General features: G+C 63.2%; 1 protein-coding gene across 1 annotated transcript in view; it reads right to left on the bottom strand.

The window, feature by feature from the left end:
- The window catches only part of LOC102272371 (mucin-5B), a 40958-nt gene that overhangs the window by 4556 nt on the left and 19157 nt on the right, over nt 1-17245 (bottom strand). Inside the window, 9 exon segments of the mRNA XM_070358975.1 lie at nt 48-229; nt 320-548; nt 766-952; nt 1288-1535; nt 2285-2456; nt 2722-2903; nt 3016-4681; nt 5063-7869; nt 8767-17245. Of these exon segments, the coding sequence (XP_070215076.1) occupies nt 48-229; nt 320-548; nt 766-952; nt 1288-1535; nt 2285-2456; nt 2722-2903; nt 3016-4681; nt 5063-7869; nt 8767-17245 (14152 nt within the window).

Genomic DNA, 17245 nt, shown 5'->3' with positions numbered 1-17245 from the left:
AGGCAGGCTGAGGAGGCCAGGGCCCCCAGCGGCCACGCCTGACTCACCGCACAGCCCGTGAGTGGCATTGCGCCAGTCAGGGCAGACGCCCCGGGAGCGGCAGAGTTCTGCGTAGGCCTCCAGGCTCTGGCAGAGCACCTTGCGGCCACGGCCGGGCCAGCAGCTGTCACTGACACAGGCGTTGAAGTACGGGCCAGGTGGGATGAGGCTGTGGCACCCGGCGAAGACCCTGCAGGCAGGGCCCATCAGAGGCTGCAGCGGAGGCCCCTCAGGGTGATGGCACCCCACGACCACCACCCAACCCAGGTGGAGAACTCACGAGCTCAGCATCAGCTCGCAGAGGGGCTCTGGGGGGCACGACGGGTGGATGGCGGGCGTGCTGGTTTCCGGCAAGAGGGGGCTGGTGGTTGGGGGCAGGCCGGTGGGCACCCCGCAGCCCTCCAGGCTGCTGTTGGAGACCAGCCAGGACCGGGCCATGTCCCGGCAGGTGCGGGCCGTGGTGCCGTCCGGCCGGCGACATTCATCCCGGCGGTTGTTGGTGCAGGTGCCTGGGGAGGGCGGGGTTCAGGGGGACACACTGGACCGTCGTCGCCGTCCCCCTTCGTCTCCCAACCTCCCCAGCAACTGCTCAGCTATCAAAGAGGGCCTCCCGCCTGGGGCAGGTGCAGGGGCCGGCTGTGCGTCTGGGGTCCCCGGGGGGGGTGCGCCCGTTGTGGTGGTGCCGGCCCCTCGCCACCCCTGCAGGCGTCCTGCAGCCCCGCTCACCGCACTGGCCCTCGGTGTTGTGACTGAAACGGCTGTAGGAGAGCCGGGCCTGGAAGACCCGCCCGTTGAAGGTGATGCCGACACCGACGGCGGGAATATCGACGCGCATCCCGGTGGCCCCGGTCAGGGTCACGATCACGCCGTTCTTGCTGAAGCTCTGCCTCACCCGAGTTTGGTCCAGCAGGATCTGGGGGTGTGACCGGGGGACCATGACACCTGGGCTGTGCTCCCAGGTGCTGGCCCCCCTCCTGGGCACCCGTGCCCCAAAGAGCAGACACCCACCTCAGGCTGGGGTCACGGTCAGTGTGTTGGGTCCCAGGGGCTCTTGGCCTCGGGCACCCCCATGCTCCTTCCCTGCCCTCTCTGGAGTCACCACACTCGGGACCCCAGGTCCTGGTGTGCCCTCTGTCTTCCCCAAGGCCCCTGAGGCTCTCTGGCAGGGGGACAACGTGATCTCTGTGCACCAGGGTGCCCCTAAACCAGGCCGGGACCGGCCACCGCTGCTCTGCCGCCCGCGCTCACCAGGCTTTCGTCCTGCCCAGCGGCGCTGCTGGTGGTGGAGAGGACGATGTCCATGGACTGGTAGTGGATGCTTAGGGCACGGGGGCAGTGGGCGGTGGCCTCACAGAAGCGGTTGTGCAGCAGGATGCGGAGGTTGCCATGGCGTGGCTGGATCTCGCGCACGAGGACATAGGTGCAGTTGTCCCAGAAGGAGTAGGAGGTGCCATCAAAGGTTTCGTAGTGGGTGTCCCCCCAGCCGCTGCAGACACCTGCAGGCATGGACAGGTCTTACCCAGTGCCACCCGGAGCTACTACTTTGGGGGTCGCTCAGCCCCGGGGGCCTCCGTCCCTCCTTCGGGACACAAGTGGACCCAGTTGGATGGGGGAGCCCCCCACATGTGTCCACCCAGAGCCTGTGGATGTGACCTCCTTTGGGGGAAGGAGGTTCTCTGCAGCTGTGAGTAAGTGAAGATTCATGGGGGGAGGTCATCCTGGATGACCAGGGTAGCCCTCAATCCAATGACAAGGGTCCTTCTAAGAGACAGGGAAGAAGCTGCGTGATGACTGGGTAGAGGCGGGGCCACAGCCCAGGTGCACCCGGGGCCCCGAGTCTGGAGGGCCAGGCAGGACCCCCCACTTTCAAAGCTTTGGGGATAGCTCGGTCCCTCTGACTCCTTGATCTCTGTCTTCTGGCCTCCAGGACCATGCTGTTTTAAGATGCCTGGCTGGGGGTCATTTGTTTCGGCCGCCCCAGGAGCCCGAGGACTGTAAGACCACCCACTTCCTCCCGCATGCCGTTCTGCCATGAAAGCTGCTCAGGACCCTCAGGATGCGACCCCCTCAGAGCTCCTCAGCTTCACCCCTACTCTCCCTGCTCTCAGAAACCCCCAGGTTCCCTTCAGACCGTCAAGCCTGATGGGGATGGGCCCAGCGACCCCAGGCCCAGGGCATGGGGGGCGTGTGCACGTCTCAAACTCCAGCAGCCCTCCCCCGACCCGGAACCAAGGGCGGCGCTCACACTCGCACTCGTAGTGGTAGTCACAGCGATGGCTCTGGTTCTGCACCTTCACGGGCAGATGCCCATTCACGCACGTGATGCTGCTCATCGGCCGGGGCCCCAGCAGGGTGACACGGTTGTCACCTTCACAGCGGGCCACCGTGCAGTCCTCCAGGAACCAGGACTCGTTCACCTGTGAGACAGCACAGCACCCACAGGGTGGGATGGCAGGACCCCTTCCCACCGCCCCCACCTCAGCCACAGGACCCCCCCCGCTGCCTGGGGCAGGGCGGCCGCTGCCTCCTGGCTGGGCTTGGACCCTGCTTGCTTTCCTCCAGCCAGAGCAACCCGTGGAGTGGCCACTGAGGGCTGGGGGTGTGCCATCAACCTTGATGGATGCCCCGGGCCCCATGCACACAGAAGGGCCTGGCAGGTCATGGTGGAGGCGGAAGGCACACCTTTCGAGGAGGGATTGTGCGATCACAGTCGCTAACTGGAGTGGTTGGGGGCACAGAGGCTGAGGTCCCTGGGGGTGAGGAGGTGGTGCAATCGCCCTGGAAGCGGTCAAGGTCACAGCGCTGGTTGCAGATGGCTAAGAAGGGGCAGCCCGCCCCATCTGTCTTGTTGTAGACAATGTCCCCTACAAGGTCAGAGACAACAGGTCAGTCAGGGCAGGGCCAAGGGCATGAGGACACAACCAAGGCAACCAAATGCCAGGGACGAGTCTGCAGGAGGGGTGATACTTCACGTGCCTGGTAGGAAGAACTTCCCAAAGGCGTGGCAAAGGCAGGGTGTGGTGGGGCCAGGCGAGGTTGCGGGAACAATGGAGGGCATCAGGCTGCCGGAGGTCTCTGAGGACCAGGAGGGAGTAGTGGGTGGAGACCCAGGAGTAGTCGATACGGGAGAGGTCAACAGGTGACCTGTGGGTGAGTAACTGGACAAGTCTGGCTTGGTGGTCATGGGTGGGGACCCAGGGAAGGCAGAGGGACTAGAGATGGACACCCTCTCGGTGGTCGCCCTGGAGGAGGGTCCAGTCACACTCGTGGGGGTGGAGGTCCTCTCGGTGGTCGCCATGGAGGAGGGTCCAGTCACACTCGTGGGGGTGGAGACCCCCTCTGTGGTCACTGTGGAGGAAGGTTCTGTCACACTCGTGGGGGTGGAGACACCCTCTGTAGTCACTGTGGAGGAGAGTCCTGTCACACTGGTGGGGGTGGAGACCTTCTCCATGGTCGCTGTGGAGGAGGGTCCAGTCACACTCGTGGGGGTGGAGACCCCCTCTGTGGTCACTGTGGAGGAAGGTCCTGTCACACTGGTGGGGGTGGAGGTCCTCTCAGTGGTCGCTGTGGAAGAGGGTCCAGTCACACTCGTGGGGGTGGAGACCCCCTCTGTGGTCACTGTGGAGGAAGGTCCTGTCACACTCGTGGGGGTGGAGGTCCTCTCAGTGGTCGCTGTGGAAGAGGGTCCAGTCACACTCGTGGGGGTGGAGACACCCTCTGTGGTCACTGTGGAGGAAGGTCCTGTCACACTGGTGGGGGTGGAGACCTTCTCCATGGTCGCTGTGGAGGAGGGACCTGTCACACTGGTGGGGGTGGAGGTCCTCTCCATGGTCACCGTGGAAGAGGGTCCTGTGACACTGGTGTGGGTGGAGGTTCTCTCCGTGGTCGCGGTAGAGGAGGATCCTGGCACACTGGTGGGGGTGGAGACCCTCTCAGTGGTCGCTGTGGAGGAGGGTCCTGTCACACTCGTGGGGGTGGAGACCCCCTCTGTGGTCACTGTGGAGGAAGGTCCTGTCACACTCGTGGGGGTGGAGGTCCTCTCAGTGGTCGCTGTGGAAGAGGATCCAGTCACACTCGTGGGGGTGGAGACACCCTCTGTGGTCACTGTGGAGGAAGGTCCTGTCACACTGGTGGGGGTGGAGACCTTCTCCGTGGTCACCGTGGAAGAGGGTCCTGTGACACTGGTGGAGGTGGAGGTCCTCTCCATGGTCACCGTGGAAGAGGGTCCTGTGACACTGGTGTGGGTGGAGGTTCTCTCCGTGGTCGCGGTAGAGGAGGATCCTGGCACACTGGTGGGGGTGGAGACCCTCTCAGTGGTCGCCGTGGAGGAGGGTCCAGTCACACTGGTGGGGGTGGAGGTCCTCTCGGTGGTCGCTGTGGAGGAGGGTCCTGGGACACTCGTGGGGGTGGAGGTCCTCTCAGTGGTCACCATGGAGGAGGGTCCTGTCACACTCGTGGGGGTAGAGACCCTCTCCGTGGTTGCTGTGGAGGAGGGTCCTGTCACACTGGTGGGGGTGGAGGTCCTCTCAGTGGTCACCATGGAGGAGGGTCCTGTCACACTGGTGGAGGTGGAGACTGCTGCTGAGGTCACCGTGGAGGAGGGTCCTGGCATGCTTGTTGGGGTGTAGACCCTCGGTGGTCGCTATGGAGGAGGGACCTGTCACACTGGTGGGGGTGGAGACCCTCTCAGTGGTCACTGTGGAGGAGGGTCCTGGCACACTCGTTGGGGTGGACACCCTCTCAGTGGTCACGTGTGGAGGAGGGTCCTGGCACACTCATGGGGGGTGGAGACCTCTCGGTGGTCACCATGGAGGAGAGTCCCATCACACTTGTGGGGTGGAGACCCTCTCAGTGGTCGCTGTGGAGGAAGGTCCTGTCACACTGGTGGGGGTGGAGGTCCTCTCAGTGATCGCTGTGGAGGAGGGTCCAGTCACACTGGTGGGGTGGAGACCCCTCTGTGGTCACTGTGGAGGAAGGTCCTGTCACACTGGGGTGGGTGGGGTGGAGGTCCCTCCATGGTCACCATGGAAGATGGTCCTGTGACACTGGTGTGGGTGGAGGTTCTCTCCGTGGTCGCGGTAGAGGAGGATCCTGGCACACTGGTGGGGGTGGAGGTCCTCTCGGTGGTCGCTGTGGAGGAAGGTCCTGTCACACTGGTGGGGGTGGATGTCCTCTCCGTGGTCACTGTGGAGGAGGGTCCTGTCACACTCGTGGGGGTAGAGACCCTCTCCGTGGTTGCTGTGGAGGACGGACCTGTCACACTGGTGGGGGTGGAGGTCCTCTCAGTGGTCGCTGTGGAAGAGGGTCCAGTCACACTCGTGGGGGTGGAGACCCCCTCTGTGGTCACTGTGGAGGAAGGTCCTGTCACACTGGTGGGGGTGGAGATCCTCTCAGTGGTCACCATGGAGGAGGGTCCTGTCACACTGGTGGGGGTGGAGGTCCTCTCAGTGGTCGCTGTGGAAGAGGGTCCAGTCACACTCGTGGGGGTGGAGACCCTCTCAGTGGTCTCTGTGGAGGAAGGTCCTGTCACACTGGTGGGGGTGGAGATCCTCTCAGTGGTCACCATGGAGGAGGGTCCTGTCACACTGGTGGAGGTGGAGACTGCTGCTGAGGTCACTGTGGAGGAGGATCCTGGCACGCTTGTTGGGGTGTAGACCCTCTCGGTGGTCACTATGGAGGAGGGACCCGTCACACTGGTGGGGGTGGAGACCCTCTCAGTGATCACTGTGGAGGAGGGTCCTGGCACACTCGTGGGGGTGGACACCCTCTCGGTGGTCACCGTGGAGGAGGGTCCTGGCACACTTGTGGGGGTGGAGACCCTCTCGGTGGTCACCGTGGAGGAGGGTCCCATCACACTTGTGGGGGTGGAGACCCTCTCAGTGGTCGCTGTGGAGGAAGGTCCTGTCACACTGGTGGGGGTGGAGACCTTCTCCATGGTCGCTGTGGAGGAGGGACCTGTCACACTGGTGGGGGTGGAGGTCCTCTCCATGGTCACCGTGGAAGAGGGTCCTGTGACACTGGTGTGGGTGGAGGTTCTCTCCGTGGTTGCGGTAGAGGAGGATCCTGGCACACTGGTGGGAGTGGAGACCCTCTCAGTGGTCGCTGTGGAGGAGGGTCCTGTCACACTCGTGGGGGTGGAGACACCCTCTGTGGTCACTGTGGAGGAAGGTCCTGTCACACTCATGGGGGTGGAGGTCCTCTCAGTGGTCGCTGTGGAAGAGGATCCAGTCACACTCGTGGGGGTGGAGACACCCTCTGCGGTCACTAGGGAGGAAGGTCCTGTCACACTGGTGGGGATGGAGGTCCTCTCAGTGGTCGCTGTGGAAGAGGGTCCAGTCACACTCGTGGGGGTGGAGACCCCCTCTGTGGTCACTGTGGAGGAAGGTCCTGTCACACTCGTGGGGGTGGAGGTCCTCTCAGTGGTCGCTGTGGAAGAGGGTCCAGTCACACTCGTGGGGGTGGAGACACCCTCTGTGGTCACTGTGGAGGAAGGTCCTGTCACACTGGTGGGGGTGGAGACCTTCTCCGTGGTCACCGTGGAAGAGGGTCCTGTGACACTGGTGGAGGTGGAGGTCCTCTCCATGGTCACCGTGGAAGAGGGTCCTGTGACACTGGTGTGGGTGGAGGTTCTCTCCGTGGTCGCGGTAGAGGAGGATCCTGGCACACTGGTGGGGGTGGAGACCCTCTCAGTGGTCGCCGTGGAGGAGGGTCCAGTCACACTGGTGGGGGTGGAGGTCCTCTCGGTGGTCGCTGTGGAGGAGGGTCCTGGGACACTCGTGGGGGTGGAGGTCCTCTCAGTGGTCACCATGGAGGAGGGTCCTGTCACACTCGTGGGGGTAGAGACCCTCTCCGTGGTTGCTGTGGAGGAGGGACCTGTCACACTGGTGCGGGTGGAGGTCCTCTCAGTGGTCACCATGGAGGAGGGTCCTGTCACACTGGTGGAGGTGGAGACTGCTGCTGAGGTCACCGTGGAGGAGGGTCCTGGCATGCTTGTTGGGGTGTAGACCCTCTCGGTGGTCGCTATGGAGGAGGGACCCGTCACACTGGTGGGGGTGGAGACCCTCTCAGTGGTCACTGTGGAGGAGGGTCCTGGCACACTCGTTGGGGTGGACACCCTCTCAGTGGTCACGGTGGAGGAGGGTCCTGGCACACTCGTGGGGGTGGAGACCCTCTCGGTGGTCACCATGGAGGAGAGTCCCATCACACTTGTGGGGGTGGAGACCCTCTCAGTGGTCGCTGTGGAGGAAGGTCCTGTCACACTGGTGGGGGTGGAGGTCCTCTCAGTGATCGCTGTGGAAGAGGGTCCAGTCACACTGGTGGGGGTGGAGACCCCCTCTGTGGTCACTGTGGAGGAAGGTCCTGTCACACTCGTGGGGGTGGAGGTCCTCTCCATGGTCACCATGGAAGATGGTCCTGTGACACTGGTGTGGGTGGAGGTTCTCTCCGTGGTCGCGGTAGAGGAGGATCCTGGCACACTGGTGGGGGTGGAGGTCCTCTCGGTGGTCGCTGTGGAGGAAGGTCCTGTCACACTGGTGGGGGTGGATGTCCTCTCCGTGGTCACTGTGGAGGAGGGTCCTGTCACACTCGTGGGGGTAGAGACCCTCTCCGTGGTTGCTGTGGAGGACGGACCTGTCACACTGGTGGGGGTGGAGGTCCTCTCAGTGGTCGCTGTGGAAGAGGGTCCAGTCACACTCGTGGGGGTGGAGACCCCCTCTGTGGTCACTGTGGAGGAAGGTCCTGTCACACTGGTGGGGGTGGAGATCCTCTCAGTGGTCACCATGGAGGAGGGTCCTGTCACACTGGTGGGGGTGGAGGTCCTCTCAGTGGTCGCTGTGGAAGAGGGTCCAGTCACACTCGTGGGGGTGGAGACCCTCTCAGTGGTCTCTGTGGAGGAAGGTCCTGTCACACTGGTGGGGGTGGAGATCCTCCAGTGGTCACCATGGAGGAGGGTCCTGTCTCACTGGTGGGGGTGGAGACTGCTGCTGAGGTCACTGTGGAGGAGGATCCTGTCACGCTTGTTGGGGTGTAGACCTCATCTGGTCACTATGGAGGAGGTGGTCCGCACACAGGTGGGGGTGGGAGACCCTCTCAGTGATCACTGTGGAGGAGGGTCCTGGCACACTCCAGGTGGGTGGACACCCTCTCAGGTGGTCACCGTGGGAGGAGGGTCCTGTCACACTGGTGGGGGTGGAGGTCCTCCTCCAGTGGTCGCTGTGGAGGAGGGTCCCAGTCACACTTGTGGGGGTGGAGACCTCTGTGGTCCCTGTGGAGGAAGGTCCTGTCACACTGGTGGGGGTGGAGGTCCTCTCAGTGGTCGCTGGGGAAGAGGGTCCAGTCACACTTGTGGGGAGGTGACCCTCTCAGTGGTCCTGTGGAGGAAGGTCCTGTCACACCTGGTGGGGGTGGCCTGGGTCTCAGTGGTCGCTGGGAAGAGGGTCCAGTCACAGAGGGTGGGGGGGAGACCCTCTGTGTCACTGTGGAGGAAGGTCCTGTCACAATTGGTGGGGTGGAGACCCCTCAGTGTGATCACTGTGGAGGAGGGTCCTGGTCACAGAGGTGGACCTTCTCCATGGGAGTCACCACAGTCACTGTGGAGGGGGTCCTGTCACACTTGGGGGTGGGAGAGGACTTTGGTCACTGTGGAGGAGGGTCCTGTCGGTGGGGTGGAGGGTCCTGATCCACTGTGGAGGGGGGTCCTGTCAGGGGGGTGAGACCTCCTCCGGAGGCCTTGCTGGGAGGAGGGTCCTGTCACACTCGTGGGGGTGGAGGTCCTCTTGGTGGTCACCATGGAGGAGGGCCCAGTCACACTGGTGCGGGTGGAGACCCTCTTCGTGGTCGCCTTGGAGGAGGGTCCCGTCACACTGGTGGTTGTGGAGACCACCCCTGAGGTCACCATGGAGGAGGGTCCTGGCAAACTCATCGGGGTGGAAACCCTCTCAGTGGTCACCGTGGAGGAAGGTCCTGTCACACTCGTGGGGATGGAGACCCTCCCTGTGGTCACTGTGGAGGACAGTCCTGTCTCACTGGTGGGGGTGGAGGTGGTGATGGCCGTGCTGGGGCAGTAGCTCTTGTCACAGCAGAGCAAGCGGATCTGGTAGTTCAAGCACATCTGGCCACTCTGGTCCTGGTTCCGGCACACCAGGCCCACCTCTAGCTGGCACAGTACTACCTGGCCCAGGTCCGGCAGGGGGATGTCCGGCAGCTCCTCAGCCCGACACTCCAGCTTCAGAGGCTGCTCACAGATAGCCCCACCGGCTGCCTGGATGTTAGCATAGGTCTCATAGTCCCCCCCATAAGCCCCTGGCATTGGGTAGCTCTTGTCCATCCAGTCTGTCCAGGCACACCGACGTTCACAGGTGGTGGACTCAGTCCCTGGGGACGTGGGGACCAAGGTGGTCCCAGAGGTGTGGGTCTTTGGGGAGGACAAAGTGGCCATAGAGGTGGTGGTGGTGGTGGGGCCCAGGGTAGTGCCCAGTGAGGAGGTGCTGGGCTCAGGCCCCGGAGGGGATAGGGAGGTTCTGGTGCCCACCCCTGTGCGGGAGGTAGCCTGGCCTGTGCTGAGTGTGGTGACTGGGGGTCTGGTCGTGGTCTCAGAGGGCCTGGTGGGGAGCTCTGTGATTTGTGTCATGCCCTTGGAGGTTGTGGGTGGCAGGAATTGGGTGTGGGTGGTGGCCCTGGTAGTGGGCATCACTGGGCTGGGGGGCAGGTTGGTCACAGAGGTGGACTCAAGAATGTGGGAAGTCACCACAGTGACTGTGGAGGGGGCACCAGTCAAAGTTGGCTTCAGGGTCATGGGCAGGACCTTGGAGGAAGAGAATGGGGGCCAGGTCGTGGTGGAGGTTGGGGGCCATGGCCCTGTTGCTGTGGAGCTGCCAGGGGGCAGGGAAGTGGACCGGAGGCCTGGGGTGGCTGTGGTGGGGCAGTGTCGGACATCATCACAGCAGTAAACACGGATGTTGTAGTTGAAGCACATGGTGAAAGGCCCTCTCTGGTCCTCGTTCCTGCACACCAACCCTGTCTCCAGGCTGCAGTTGAGCACCTGCCCAATCTGGTCGATGCTGACTTCAGGGTAGTTCTCTGCCCGGCATTCAATCTTCTCTGGGTCCTGGCACATTTTGCCACCTGCAGCTCGGATATTGTCGTAGGTCTCTATGTCTCCACCCATAACCCCTGAGGTGGGGAAGTCCACATCAAACCACTCTGTCCACTTGCACTTGGGTTGACAGCTGGTCACGCCCTGGCTGGTGGTGGCCCCAGTGGTGGCCGTAGCAGGGGCTGGGGTGCTGGTCTCGGGGTGCTGGGTGGATCGGGTGTATGTTGTGCTCAGTGCTATTTCTGTTGGTGGCCGAGCTGTGGAGGTTTGAGTTGTTGCCAACACCGAGGTGGGCCCCTGGGAGGTTTTCTGAGTCAGGAGGACCGACGTGGCTGTCCCCGGGGAGGTGGACCCTGTGGATCCTGGCGGAGATGTGGGGTGTGTGCCTGTGTGGCCTGGACTGGAGGCTGTCACTTGGGTCGTGAGTCGTGTGGAAAGGGCAGGCACTGGTGTGGCACTGCTGGCAGGGGACCCGGTAACCACTGTGCTCCCCGTCTGTGTTCTGGTCTGTGTGGGTGTTGGCACAGCAGTGGAGGTGGTGCTGGAGGCAGCAGAGGCAGTGGGGACTGTGCCAGTGGAGATGGCGGCAGTGGGCACTGTAGCAGTGACAACCGCAGCAGTGGGAGCTGTGGCATTGGAGGTGGCAGCTATAGAGATGGTGGCAGTAGAGGTGGTGGCCGAGGGCACTGTTGCTGTGGTGGCCATGGGCACTGACGCTGTGGTGGCCGTGGGCACTGTAGCAGTGGTGGCTGTGGGCACTGTAGCTGTGCTGGTGGTGGCTGTGGACACTGTGGCAGTGGTGGCCGTGGGCACTATAGCTGTGGTGGTGGTGGCCATGGGCACTTCAGCAGTGGTAGCAGTGGCAGCAGTGGCTGTGGAGGAGGTGGCCGTGGGCACTGTAGCCGTGGTGGCTGTGGGCACTGTAGCTGTGGTGGTGGTGGCTGTGGTGGCCGTGGGCACTGTAGCTGTGGTGGCAGTGGCCGTGGGCACTGTAGCCATGGTTGCTGTGGGCACTGTAGCTGTGGTGGTGGTGGCTGTGGTGGCCGTGGGCACTGTGGCAGTGGTGGCCGTGGGCACTGTAGCTGTGGTGGTGGTGGCTGTGGGCACTGTAGCAGTGGTGGCTGTGGGCACTGTAGCAGTGGTGGCTGTGGGCACTGTAGCTGTGGTGGCTGTGGGCACTGTAGTTGTAGTGGCCGTGGGCACTGTAGCTATGGTGGCAGTGGTTGCTGTGGGCACTGTAGCTGAGGTGGTGGTGGCTGGGGTGGCCGTGGGCACTGTAGCTGTGCCAGCAGTGGCTGTGGAGGCGGTGGCCGTGGCCGTGGGGGATGTGGTGGCCGTGGGCAGCGTGCAGTGGTTGTACTCACAGCACAGCACACGCATCCTGTAGTTGTAGCACATCTTGAACAGGCCCAGTTGCTCGTCGTTCCTGCAGACCAGGCCCAAGCGGATGTCACAGTGCACTCGCTGGCCCACCTGCTCCGGTGTTAGGCCAGGGTAGTTCTCAGCCTCACACTCTATCTCTTGAGGCTGCTTGCACACAGCCCCACCTGCACCCCTGATCTTCTCATAGGTCTCGAAGTCTCCACCACCCTCCTCATACTTGGGGTAGTCCACGTCAAACCACTCTGTCCACTTGCACTTGGGTTGACAGCTGGTCGTGCCCTGGCTGGTGGTGGCCCCAGTGGTGGCCGTAGTAGGGGCTGGGGTGCTGATCTCGGGGTGCTGTGTGGATGGGGTGCGTGTTGTGCTCACTGCTGTTTCTGTCGGTGGCCGAGCTGTGGAGGTTTGAGTTGTTGCCAACACCGAGGTGGGCCCTTGGGAGGTTTTCTGAGTTCGGAGGACCGACGTGGCTGTCCCCGGGGAGGTGGGCCCTGTGGATCCTGGCGGAGATGTGGGGTGTGTGCCTGTGTGGCCTGGACTCGAGGCTGTCACTAGGGTCATGAGTCGCGTGGAAAGGGCAGGCACTGGTGTGGCACTGCTGGCAGGGGACCCGGTAACCACTGTGCTCCCCATCTGTGTTCTGGTCTGTGTGGGTGTTGGCACAGCAGTGGAGGTGGTGCTGGAGGCAGCAGAGGCAGTGGGGACTGTGCCAGTGGAGATGGTGGCAGTGGGCACTGTAGCAGTGACAACCACGGCAGTGGGGGCTGTGGCATTGGAGGTGGCAGCTGTAGAGATGGTGGCAGTAGAGGTGGTGGCCGAGGGCACTGTTGCTGTGGTGGCCATGGGCACTGATGCTGTGGTGGCCATGGGCACTGTAGCAGTGGTGGCTGTGGGCACTGTAGCTGTGCTGGTGGTGGCTGTGGTGGCTGTGGGCACTGTAGCTATGGTGGTGGTGGCTGTGGGCACTGTGGCAGTGGTGGCTGTGGGCACTGTGGCAGTGGTGGCCGTGGGCACTATAGCTGTGGTGGTGGTGGCCATGGGCACTTCAGCAGTGGTAGCAGTGCCAGCAGTGGCTGTGGAAGTGGTGGCCATGGGAACTGTAGTAGTGGCTGTGGAGGAGGTGGCCGTGGGCACTGTGGCAGTGGTGGCCGTGGGCACTGTGGCAGTGGTGGCCGTGGGCACTGTAGCAGTGGTGGCTGTGGGCACTGTAGTTGTGGTGGCTGTGGGCACTGTAGCTGTGGTGGTGGTGACTGTGGTGGCCGTGGGCACTGTGGCAGTGGTGGCTGTGGGCACTGTAGCTGTGGTGGCCGTGGGCACTGTAGTTGTGGTAGCCGTGGGCACTGTAGTTGTGGTAGCCGTGGGCACTGTAGCTATGGTGGCAGTGGTTGCTGTGGGCACTATAGCTGAGGTGGTGGTGGCTGGGGTGGCTGTGGGCACTGTGGCAGTGGTGGCCGTGGGCACTGTAGCTGTGGTGGTGGTGGCTGTGGTGGCCGTGGGCACTGTAGCTGTGCCAGCAGTGGCTGTGGAGGCGGTGGCCATGGCTGTGGGGGACGTGGTGGCCGTGGGCAGCGTGCAGTGGTTGTACTCACAGCACAGCACACGCATCCTGTAGTTGTAGCACATCTTGAACAGGCCCAGTTGCTCGTCGTTCCTGCAGACCAGGCCCAAGCGGATGTCGCAGTGCACTCGCTGGCCCACCTGCTCCGGTGTCAGTCCAGGGTAGTTCTCAGCCTCACACTCTATCTCTTGAGGCTGCTTGCACACAGCCCCACCTGCACCCCTGATCTTCTCATAGGTCTCAAAGTCTCCACCACCCTCCTCGTACTTGGGGTAGTCCACATCAAACCACTCTGTCCACTTGCACTTGGGTTGACAGCTGGTCATGCCCTGGCTGGTGGTGGCCCCAGTGGTGGCCGTAGCGGGGGCTGGGGTGCTGGTCTCGGGGTGCTGGGTGGATGGGGTGCGTGTTGTGCTCACTGCTGTTTCTGTCGGCGGCCGAGCTGTGGACGTTTGAGTCGTTTCCAACACCGAGGTGGGCCCCTGGGAGGTTTTCCGAGTTGGGAGGACCGACGTGGCTGTCCCCGGGGAGGTGGACCCTGTGGATCCTGGCGGAGATGTGGGGTGTGTGCCTGTGTGGCCTGGACTTGAGGCCGTCACTTGGGTCGTGAGTCGCGTGGAAAGGGCAGGCACTGGTGTGGCACTGCTGGCAGGGGACCCGGTAACCACTGTGCTCCCCGTCTGTGTTCTGGTCTGTGTGGGTGTTGGCACAGCAGTGGAGGTGGTGCTGGAGGCAGCGGAGGCAGTGGGGACTGTGCCAGTGGAGATGGCGGCAGTGGGCACTGTAGCAGTGACAACCGTGGCAGTGGGAGCTGTGGCATTGGAGGTGGCAGCTGTAGAGATGGTGGCAATGGCGGTGGTGGCCATGGGCACTGTGGCAGTGGCTGTAGAGATGGTGGCCATGGGCACTGTAGCTGTGGTGGCAGTGGCCATGGTCACTGTGGCAGTGGTGGGCGTGCGTACTGTGGCTGTGGTGGTGGTGGTGGCCGTGGGCACTGTAGCTGTGGTGGCTGTGGGTACTGTGGCAGTGGTGGCTGTGGGCACTGAAGCAGTGGTGGTGGTGGTGGCCATGGACACTGTAGCTGTGGTGGCCGTGGGTACTGTGGCAGTGGTGGCCGTGGGCACAGTGGCAGTTGTAGCAGTAACAGCAGTGGCTGTGGAGGTGGTTGCTGTGAGCACTGTAGATGTGGGGGCAGTGACAGTGGTGGCAGTGGCTATGGAGGCGGTGGTTGTGGGCACTGTGGCAGTGGTGGCACTGGGCACTGTAGCACTCGTGGCAGTGGCGGTGGGCACTGTGGCAGTAGTAGCTGTGGGCACTGCGGCAGTGGTGGTGGTTGCCGTGGGCACTGTAGCAATGGGGGCGGTGGTAGTGGTGCCAGGGGCTGTGGAGGGGGTGGCAATGGACACTGTCACAGTGGTGGCATTCTCAGTGGGCAGTGTGGCAGTGGTCACTGTGGGCACTGTAGCAGTGGTAGTGGTGGCTACGGGCACTGTAGTAGTGGCTGTGGAGGTGGTGGGCACTGTAGCAGTGCTTGTGGAAGTGGTGGCCGTGGGCACTGTAGCCATGGTGGCTGTGGGCATTGTGGCAGTGGAGGTGGTGGCCGTGGGCACTGTAACCATGGTTGCTGTGGGCGCTGTAGCTGTTGTGGTGGTGGCCATGGTGGCCGTGGGCACTGTAGCTGTGGTGGCAGTGGCCGTGGGCAGCGTGCAGTGGTTGTACTCACAGCACAGCACACGCATCCTGTAGTTGTAGCACATCTTGAACAGGCCCAGTTGCTCGTCGTTCCTGCAGACCAGGCCGAAGTGGACATCGCAGTGCACTCGCTGGCCCACCTGCTCTGGTGTCAGGCCAGGGTAGTTCTCAGCCTCACACTCTATCTCCTGGGGCTGCTTGCACACAGCCCCACCCGCACCCCTGATCTTCTCATAGGTCTCGAAGTCTCCTCCACCCTCCTCGTACTTGGGGTAGTCCACATCAAACCACTCTGTCCACTTGCACTTGGGTTGACAGCTGGTCATGCCCTGGCTGGTGGTGGCCCCAGTGGTGGCCGTAGCGGGGGCTGGGGTGCTGGTCTCGGGGTGCTGGGTGGATGGGGTGCGTGTTGTGCTCACTGCTGTTTCTGTCGGCGGCCGAGCTGTGGACGTTTGAGTCGTTTCCAACACCGAGGTGGGCCCCTGGGAGGTTTTCCGAGTTGGGAGGACCGACGTGGCTGTCCCCGGGGAGGTGGACCCTGTGGATCCTGGCGGAGATGTGGGGTGTGTGCCTGTGTGGCCTGGACTTGAGGCCGTCACTTGGGTCGTGAGTCGCGTGGAAAGGGCAGGCACTGGTGTGGCACTGCTGGCAGGGGACCCGGTAACCACTGTGCTCCCCGTCTGTGTTCTGGTCTGTGTGGGTGTTGGCACAGCAGTGGAGGTGGTGCTGGAGGCAGCGGAGGCAGTGGGGACTGTGCCAGTGGAGATGGCGGCAGTGGGCACTGTAGCAGTGACAACTGCGGCAGTGGGAGCTGTGGCATTGGAGGTGGCAGCTGTAGAGATGGTGGCGGTGGTGGTGGTGGCCGTGGGCACTGTGGCAGTTGTAGCAGTAACAGCAGTGGCTGTGGAGGTGGTGGCCGTGGGCACTGTAGTTGTGGTGGCAGTGGCCGTAGTGGCTCTGGGCACTATGGCTGTGGTGGTGGCAGCCATGGGCACCGTAGCAGTGGTGGCCTTGGGCACTGTAGCTGTGGTAGCAGTGGTAGCAGTGGCTGTGGAGGTGGTGGCCGTGGGCACTGTAGCTGTGGTAGCAGTGGTAGCAGTGGCTGTGGAAGTGGTGGCCCTGGGCACTGTAGCTGTGGTGGTGGTGGCCGTGGTGGCTGTGGGCACTGTGGCTGTGGTGGTGGTTTCCGTGGGCACTGTGGCAGTGGTGGCTGTGGGCACTGTAGCTGTGGTGGCCGTGGGCACTGTAGCTGTGGTGGCAGTGGGCACTGTGGCAGTGGCTGTGGAGGTGGTGGCCATGGGCACTGTGGCTGTAGTAGCCGTGGGCACTGTAGCTGTGGTGGCAGTGCCAGTAGTGGTAGCAGTGGCAGCAGTGGCTGTGGAGGCGGTGGCCGTGGACACTGTCTCAGTGGTGGCAGTCACAGTAGGCACTGTCGCAGTGGTTGCTGTGGGCACTGTAGATGTGGGGGCAGTGACAGTGGTGGCAGTGGCTATGGAGGCGGTGGTTGTGGGCACTGCGGCAGTGGTGGCACTGGGCACTGTAGCACTCATGGCAGTGGCAGTGGGCACTGTGGCAGTAGTAGCTGTGGTCACTGTAGCAGTGGTGGCCGTGGGCACTGTAGCAGTGGTAGCAGTGGCTGTGGAGGTGGTGGCCCTGGGCACTGTAGCTGTGGTGGTGGTGGCCGTGGTGGCTGTGGGCACTGTGGCTGTGGTGGTGGTTTCCGTGGGCACTGTGGCAGTAGTAGCTGTGGGCACTGTAGCAGTGGTGGCCGTGGGCACTGTAGCAGTGGGGGCGGTGGTAGTGGTGCCAGGGGCTGTGGAGGGGGTGGCAATGGACACTGTCACAGTGGTGGCATTCTCAGTGGGCACTGTGGCAGTGGTCACTGTGGGCACTGTAGCAGTGGTGGTGGTGGCTATGGGCACTGTAGTAGTGGCTGTGGAGGTGGTGGCCGTGGGCACTGTAGCCGTGGCAGCAGTGGCTGTGGAGGTGGTGGCCGTGGGCACTGTAGCCGTGGTTGCTGTGGGCACTGTAGCTGTTGTGGTGGTGGCCGTGGTGGCCGTGGGCACTGTAGCCGTGGCAGCAGTGGCTGTGGAGGTGGTGGCCGTGGGCACTGTAGCCGTGGTTGCTGTGGGCACTGTAGCTGTTGTGGTGGTGGCTGGGGTGGCCGTGGGCACTGTAGCTGTGGCAGCAGTGGCTGTGGAGGTGGTGGCTGTGGCCGTGGGGGATGTGGTGGCCGTGGGCAGCGTGCAGTGGTTGTACTCACAGCACAGCACACGCATCCTGTAGTTGTAGCACATCTTGAACAGGCCCAGTTGCTCGTCGTTCCTGCAGACCAGGCCGAAGCGGACATCACAGTGCACCTGCTGGCCCACCTGCTCCGGTGTCAGGCCAGGGTAGTTCTCAGCCTCACACTCTATCTCCTGGGGCTGCTTGCACACGGCCCCACCCGCACCCCTGATCTTCTCATAGGTCTCTAAGTCCCC

Source organism: Bos mutus, chromosome 22 (assembly GCF_027580195.1).
Source record: "Bos mutus isolate GX-2022 chromosome 22, NWIPB_WYAK_1.1, whole genome shotgun sequence".
NCBI classification, from domain to species: Eukaryota; Metazoa; Chordata; class Mammalia; order Artiodactyla; family Bovidae; genus Bos; species Bos mutus.
This window is presented reverse-complemented; position numbering and strand designations above follow the sequence as displayed.